The following is an 8,503-nucleotide window of genomic DNA, read 5'->3' on the forward strand; positions in this document are numbered from 1 at the left end:
GATCACACTGAAAGGGGCAGAGGGGAAAAGTTTTGAGAAGAGCCAAGAAGTCTTTCAGGTTGGAAAAGTGGAGTAGAGAGGTCTCACTGGATCCCATTTACCACTAAGCTTGTGTGTAAACAGAATGCTGCCTTTTAACTAGTCCAGAAAAGTGTGGCTTAAAAGCAATTTCTGCCATGCTGGTCCTGCAGTATTTCTGAACTTTTGGCTGTATTTTCTCTTGCCTTCCCTCCTCCCACCACCCTGTGAGATACCTCCCTGCATTCATCTGCAGCCAGGCAGCTGGACTTGCTAAGGAGACATTTGTTCTAAAAGACCATCTCCTGGCACTTTGCCTCCAGCAGCATGAGGCTGCTTTTTGTCCCGGTGGGTGGGTGATGAAACAATTACTTCTAAAAGGTTTCCTGATTATTTTCATAGTGCTTTTGCAAATGTGTGTAGTGAGTGTTCTTCTTTCTTGGTTTTACCTGCATGAATTTTTAGTGTGCTGAGTTACTTTGGCCCCCATCCAGTTGTGCATTAAGCAAGCTTTACAACCCACACAGAATTGCTTTGGAGCTGATTTAAGAGGCTTAAAGAAGATTGATGAGGATTCCCCCTCCGAAGAAAGGAAACCTCAGATCCCCTGGATTTGCTGTGTAGTGGTAGTAGTTCTGTGTTACCTCTCCTGACTTCTGGTTCATCCTGTGTGTAGGAACACAAAAACTGATGCTTAGTGTGAGCTGCTCTCCCAGTGCTGCCTGTGGGCCACTGGTGGCTTTATATTTGGGTCTATGTCACTGCTGCAATAAATAAGGCATTTTGCCTATGATGTGCTAGATATATATAGTCTTTAGCCCCAGACTGCTATTAGGTTTTTTGTAAGATCAGAGGTGATGAGGGAGGTGTTGTCCCCAGCAGCACATGATTCTGTCTGAATCAATGAGATTTCTGCCCTGGCATCTTAGGGAGGGGATTTCTCCCTGCTTGCCAGTGCTGAAACATTCAGACTGGCTGGTATGAAGACAGGGTCTTGGTGACTCTCCTCTCTGAGGAACTGAGTAGCAGCTCTTAGGACTTGGGAGTGGGAGGTGTTGCTACGTAGCATTGTTCAGCCTCAGGTGCCATTATCTCTGCACCTAAATACAGCTCTGAGCACCTTGATGCCACCATCTGTGTCAGAAAACTTTCTCCATGGACTGTTCCCTTAATGTTACTCTTCCAGTCATAGTTGGGCAGGATTTTTGAACTGGTGAGTCTTTCACATTTGTGTTGTTTGAGGAAACATGAGTGACATGAAGTAATTTATAATTAATTCCTTACACTTTTCTTCCCCAAATCTCAAAACGCAGACGTTGGTGTGTGATAAGAAATCTTCATTTTACACTTAATGAAGGAAATCCTTTCTGTGAAACTGAATGCTTGAAATGCTGTTACAGGGAATAAAAAATGAAGTCAGTCATTCCTTTTGATCCACTGCTCAGCACAGCCAGGCCCGTGGCTGCTGGAGCTCAGCAGGACACTGTGCTTCTCTAGCACTGCTGGTAACTGTGGTGGACACTGGTGGAATCACAGCAGCCAGGTGTGAGGGCAGCCAGTCCTACCTAGAAACAGAGAACAACTGCTAAATTCCACAAGACTGCTACATCCCAGATCTGTTTCAGATGAAAAGGAATCATCTCAGTTAAACCAGTATGGAAGACATAGCATCAAAACTCACTTTAAAGGCACTTTCTTGGTGTTATTAAACCACCATTATTGAACGTTCTTTTTTAATAAGGAATATTCTTGCATTACTTAGATGTCTTTTTAGTTGTTTGATGTAAAATTCTTCAGCATGATTTTACACAATGAATGTCAGTCTAATGACAAATGTAACTTACCTGGCTTTGCTCAAGCACACCAAGACATGGAAAGAATTGTTATCTCTGGTATGTAGTACTTAATCTTGAAAGAGAGGCTCACAGACATTTTTAGAATCACTAGCAGCTTTCTAAGAATAAGTAGTCTGTTGTGACTCAGGAGGTGTTTTCAAGTCCCAGAAGTCAAGAGTTAGTTTTCATAAATTAAATAAGTCTTTCTGAAAAAGCCAAAATCAATATTTGTTAATTGGATTTTATTTCTCTTGGCTCTTTAATGAGTGAGTAAGAAAAATTATAAAAGTTTTCTAGACATTCAGATACTGTTCACAGCTTAAAAATTATATGTCTGGTTAATATTAATTTTCATTCTCTGTTTTACAGCAGTATATCAAATCCCATCTTGAATCTTACCTTGATAAGTTAATTTTAAACCTGTACAGGTTTGAGGTTGTTTTTTGCTTTAGAAGGATTTTTAGGTTTGATGATTTCAGGTGTTCATGCATTTTTTCCCCCTGAACAATTGCAATTACATACATCTTTTCATCTCTCCATATAAAAATAGAGAAAATACTTATGAAAGGAAGGAAGAGTGAAACTGAATTCTCAAAAATTGCTGAGGTTTTTAGGTTTTTTTAAATGGAAGTTTCTATTCAATTTCAGTAGTTGTAAGTATTCTCAGTTATGTGGCACACTCAGATTAGTTTCATTTCTTTATTTGTTATGATGATGGTATCACTCCCTTTGATATTCAGAGGTACTGGTTTCATATTTACTCACAAGGGAAGTGCATCATGAATGATTGCCAAAAGTATTTTTAGTTATATGTGTAAGTCTCTAATGTCTGACTATATTATGTCTATAGAAAAATGAAAGAGAAACTTCATCCTTTCTCGAATCCTTTTACCTTTTCAAAAGCTGAAATAGGTAGTTTTGCTCCCTGGTGAGTTGAGGTAGAGAGGATGCTTCTTGGCATTGCAGAGGCAGGACAAACTTTGAGTCTTTCTGAATTGAGGTCTGTGTTCCCCTTTTCCCTAAGGGAAGATTTACCTGCTATAAATACTGTGCTTTTAAAAGGAATAATAATTAGGAGAACAAACCTCCTCAGGAGTGAATGTACAGGCCTTTCTTATCCTACTTAAGTCCTCAGTTGATTTACAAATCCTGTCACACAGCCTTTATATTTACTTGTAAAACTTACTCTGTAAACTGTCTTGGAAGTAAACTTCCAATATCTTTTTTTTTGTGAAAATTGAATGTAAATTGCTTTCAAATGCTAAGTTTAAATAAAACAACAAGAAGACTGTGTAATATATATATATATAATGCACTAAAGAAGAATGGCTAGGATTGTGTATCTTCTAGCTTAATCTTCATGGAGCTTGTAGTGATGAGTAATTGTATGAACAGTGTTACTTTCTCCCTGGGTCGTAAGAAGAACAGGGATTATAAATTTATGCCTCAGGTTGTGGCATCTAAATTGAAAGTGATTGTGGCACCAGGACCTCTCTGCCATGTGACAGGGACCTCAGTGTGAGACCAATTTAGCTACAGCTGTTGGGAGGGCTCCTGTGCTGCTCCAGCAGGATGGTCCTGGAATAGCCCTGTCAGCCACACACCATTGTTGGTGCATTCCCAGAAGCTGAAAAGATTTATTTTTAGCATGTCCCTCCTTGAATGACGAGTTTCATCATTCATAACAATATGCCTGAAGCATTATCCTCAATCCTTTTCCCTCCAAAATCACTTTGCTAATTTCTCATCCTCTTAGGTGTGCTGATGGTGTCTGTAGTGACATGAGGATCTGTTTGGAAATACCTGAGCAATGAGGAATATAATGTGGCCAGTGCAAGTGGATCACTCCTAGCTGTGATAAAGCAGAAAACAGTAGTACCCTTTTATGAGCATTTACTCATGTATAAGCTGACAGCTTCTAAAATTAGGCATGAAATACCACCGGGAGAAATTCTTCTTTTTAGGACTCGCCCTTTCCAGGTTACCTTAATCTTTTGAGATAGAAGCACATCCCTTTATTGGTTACATGAATAAACCATTGAACTTGCTTCAGAGATAACACCTAATTTAAAGGTGAGATTGAATCAGTTGCTGAAAGTTATCTATATGGAGAAGCTTGAATAGCTTCATGTATCTTGGTGTCTCACTGAATTGATTTCTACTCTACCCCCTCTCCTATTCTTTCATTTTGGAGGGAGAGGTAATTGTTATTTTAGCAAAGACAGGAGCAAAGAAAACTTAAATTGCAAATATCACCTTGACATGCATCTTTTTCTTGTTGAGCTTTGCTTTAAAAGTTTAATTTAATGGGATATTTAATCTTACCTGTTGATGAGAACTCATAACCAGCCTCAGCAGTACTTCTGTCCATCAGATATTTTGTTTATAGTAATCAGCTAAATATTAAAAAATGAAAGTCCTTGGTATTCTACTGCTGTGAGTTCTGATAAGTGCTTTGTCAGTAAAGATACGGTTGAATTGTGGCAGTGACTGGAAACAGTGATTTCATCTCTGTTAAAATGCCTTCTGGCTGTTCTGAATGTTTCCATCTGCTGGGAGCTGTGAAACACTGAATTTTATCTGGAATATGTCTACAGGTTTTGGTGAAGCCCTCAGAGCTGGATGTGGTTTCATTGGAAATTTCTCACATTTCCGTAGCAGTGATGAAACTGAAGTTAAATGTGATTGTTTTGCCTTCAACTGGCCATTAACATGTTTCACATTACAGGCAATGCTCAGAATAAATGTGTTGCAGGGGTTCATGTTACTGTAGAGGTTCATGTGTTACAAAAATAGGTCCTCTTGATCGTGTGCTTTATAAAGTGTCTCTCTCCTTAAAAGCACAGAGTCTGTAAACATGCTACAAAACAGTAAGAATGTCATTCTTCATTTACTACTGTTTTGTTCTAATTAGACTAGAAGCTGCAAATTAAGACCCTGCAGCCAAAGCAATGAAAAGTAGTCAACCAGAACTTCATGACAAGCCATAAACTGCATGCACAGCCACGGTTTTGCTTGACTGGCAAAATAAGACACACTGGGTCCTAAATGAGAGCAGGCAGATACGTGCATCAAAACAATGAGATATGGGATCTGTGTTAAGCAATTGCAGCCTATGTTTGTGTGCATGGAATTTAGCTTGGAAGTTCACACAGTGTTGTGGCAGTAACAGACACATGAAAGCTTCTGCTACATTATTACTTTCATATATGATGGACCATGTAGTTCTTGAAGTTTCACAGTTGCTGTCTTCCCTTGCAGAGAATTGTGTAGGGTTTTTGTAGCATTTTCTTAAACTCCCTTGTATGTAGAATTGATGGACAAAATACATAAAAGTGATACTGTCCTACCCTTTCTGTTGTCTCATTTTGAGACATTTTCCAGAACTATTGAGCAATGAAGCAGGTGATGCCATTACTGAATCTGACCTGGGCAATTGGTGCAGATGGTTTGGGAAGTTTTACCCACTGAACACCATGGAAGTGATCACCTCTGATTCTTGCTCACAGCAGTTGTGGAGATTTATGACAATAACAGCATTTCAGATTTCTTTTTCTCTTGCCTTAGGTTTTCTACCCAAGCAAAGATGGTACTAAGATCCCAATGTTTATTATTCACAAGAAAGGAATTAAATTGGATGGTTCTCATCCTGCCTTCTTGTATGGATATGGAGGCTTCAACATATCAATTACACCAAGCTACAGGTAAGCAGGGTAATTTCAACCTTCTTCTGCAGTATCTGGTACTAACAACTGTCACAGACTGAGGGCAGGGTGGACTATGAATCTGACAGAGGAATGCATTCCAGGTCCCTGAGAAGCAAGATGGGGGTCATAAGGACTGCACATCAGTGTCCAGGCATCACTTGTCTGCTTTGTTAGTTCTGAATTCAAGGACTTTCCCATGGTCACAGAGGAAATCTGTGTCAGAGCAGGGAAGTGCTGTGCTCTTCTGAGGTTTACAGCAGGTACCCTGCCCTTTGGGGTTACACCTTAACCTCTTCCTGCTTTGTCACTGAGCAGAAAACCGTATGCATACATTACATTAAGAAAGTCATTAAATTCTTCCCCATGAGGGCAGGAAGACACTGGAACAGTTTGCCCAGGGAGGTTGTTGATGCCCTCTCCCTGAAGGTGTTCAAGGCCAGGTTGGAGGAGGCTTGTGCAGCCTGATCTAGTGTGAGGTGTCTCTGCTCATAGCAGAGGCTGGATCCTGATCTTGAAGGTCCCTTCCAAACTGAACCATTCTGTGATTCTAAATATCTGGGCCCTTTGCTGAATTAATAACATAGGAAGATTTCTCTTTTTCCAAGTTATACAATTACCTGTGTCTAAATATTCAAGAAAATGGAACATTTGTTTGAATTAATGTAAATAATTAAAATCTAGGTGTATTTTCATCTTATACTTTTGAGGAGATTACAAAACTGGAAGCAAAATCCTACTGTGTTCCCACATAATAAGAGGAGAGATGGTTCTGTCTTGAGATGCCAACGGTGTGGGCTCTGCATATATAAAGTGATGCATTGTAAACCAAAACTGCTGTGTGCAAAACAGGATTTTGAAGCCCTAAAAACCTCTAAGCTTTATTGAATAGATGATCTCTTTAAAGAAAAAGCTTATTTCTTCAGCAAGGGAACTTGAATAGACTTACCAGGAGGCAGTGATGGTCTGTAATACCTAAGGATTGCTCCTGGGTGAGACAGAGGAAAACAGAAATGCAAATAACTGAATGGAGAGCAGGTTTTTTTTCCAGATAATAGAAGAGCAGCTCATTGACATACACAAAAAAAACCCTGTTATGAAACCATCCTATTAAGTTTAGGTGCTAGCAGTTTTGCTTTAGAGTCAGCACACTTCAAGAAATCTTTTGTATTTTTCTCTCTGCCAGGTCACTGTGGTTTTATTTCTAAATAGCATTTACAGTGTCTCATTCTTTCAAGGAAATGCCTTTTCTAACAATGGACACCTTGTGTTCTGTGATTATGTGAATGTTTTTTATCTGCCTTCTACAGCTACATTTTTTTTATTTCCTTTGCAGTTATACAACCAGAGTCATTTTAAAATTCCTTTTTAGGTTAGGCACAAGCACTGGTTTATTCCAGTTTATGTAGATGCTGAAAACTGTGATAAAACTTACCATGTTTTCTTTTTTAAGGAAATATTATGTATCTATTGATTTAAGGTAAAATTTCACATGCTACAGAGCTGACATGAACTGCCTGCTGGCAAAAGGAGAAGGTATCTCATAGCATCTCCTTCCAGCTCCCATCCACTGGCCCTGGTGCTTGCTAGAGCCTTTGCTGAACTGATACACCTCACAGGGGTGGTAGAAAACTATCCCAACCCAAAGCAGTGGATGGTAATTTGCCATTTTGGCAAGTCAAAAATTGACTCTTACAAGATCCTAGCAAACACCAGCAGGAGGTTGCAGCTGACAGTCAGAAAAGAGGAAGATAGAAAGAGTGGCCTGTGTCTTCCTGACCACTATGAAACCTTTATCATACAGTTTATAAAATACCATCTGCAACAGTCCCTCAAAAGTAAATGCACAGAGAACTATCAACCATCTCCAGACCAAAAAACATGATCCCACTGACAATGTAAATGGAACACAGTTGGCACCCCCTTCCTCATTCTCTCCCTGTAATACCAGTGTGTCCCTTCTCAGCCTTTCTATAGAAAGATCAGAAAAGCCAAAACCTTCAAATGCATCTTTATAACCTGATAATTGGGTACTCCTTGAGGAAGTGTGTTCCAAAAGTAGGGTGGGCAAGATCAGAGAAAGGAAATTCTAATAGAGAATTTATGCCAGAAAGGTGGGATGTCTAGTTTGCCCTTTACCAGATACAAGTGATGTTTGGCTACAATCCTGTTCCAATGTACTGCAATATTCCATGGGTAGTTCCCAGGTCCAAGTGCTGCTGCAGCCACGGCCCAACACCACAATTGAATCCTATTTTTTCATGGATAACTGCAGGAAAGCAGGCACAGAATGGGCAGGGCTGGGAGGTTTGCCACATCATCCACCTGATCCTGAGCTGAGACATGGCTATGGGAATGCAACCAAGCAGTAGCCAGTTTACCTTCCGAAAAGCAAACAGGTTCCTGCATAAATATTCCTGATTTTTAATTTTAACTTTAAGCTCTTAAAACTTTTCACTAAGCACACCATCTTCTCCTTTGCAGTGGTTCATTTCTGTCCGGTGTTTCTTCAAGCCCAGGACAAGGTTTTCTTACTGGTATTGCACACCCATTAATGGGAGCCAGCTCTCTGGCTTGGGGAGCCTATTTCTGCTTAGTTCAGAAACTGATGTTGCTTTTCACTTCTTCACCAACACCAAAAATGAGAAGAAGGTCTTCACTGAAAGCAACAGAAACAAAGCAACAGGTTGGAGGATCCAGAAATAACTACAGGAACGATGGGCCAAAAACATTAAGTCAGTTACAGCAGTGGTTTATTTTTAAATCAAACATGCATCTTTTATATGCCTCTCTGGACTGAAGAGCTGTGTTTGCTAGCATTTTGAGGACTGTGCCTGCTAGAGCAGTGTCATTAATTATACAGCCTGCATAAGGAGTGCAACTGCAAGCTGATGGAGCAGCCATCAGTGGCTTGGCAGAGCTGCTGGGGGATTGCCATCACAAACC

General features: G+C 40.0%; 1 protein-coding gene across 1 annotated transcript in view; it reads left to right on the plus strand.

The window, feature by feature from the left end:
* The window catches only part of PREP (prolyl endopeptidase), a 159,364-nt gene that overhangs the window by 136,603 nt on the left and 14,258 nt on the right, over positions 1-8,503 (plus strand). Inside the window, exon 11 of the mRNA XM_010003868.1 lies at positions 5,421-5,557. Coding sequence (XP_010002170.1) covers positions 5,421-5,557 — 137 coding nt within the window. The remainder of the gene's footprint in view (positions 1-5,420; positions 5,558-8,503) is intronic.

This window comes from Chaetura pelagica, unplaced genomic scaffold (genome assembly GCF_000747805.2).
Source record: "Chaetura pelagica isolate M959 unplaced genomic scaffold, ChaPel_1.0 scaffold128, whole genome shotgun sequence".
NCBI lineage: Eukaryota > Metazoa > Chordata > Aves > Apodiformes > Apodidae > Chaetura > Chaetura pelagica.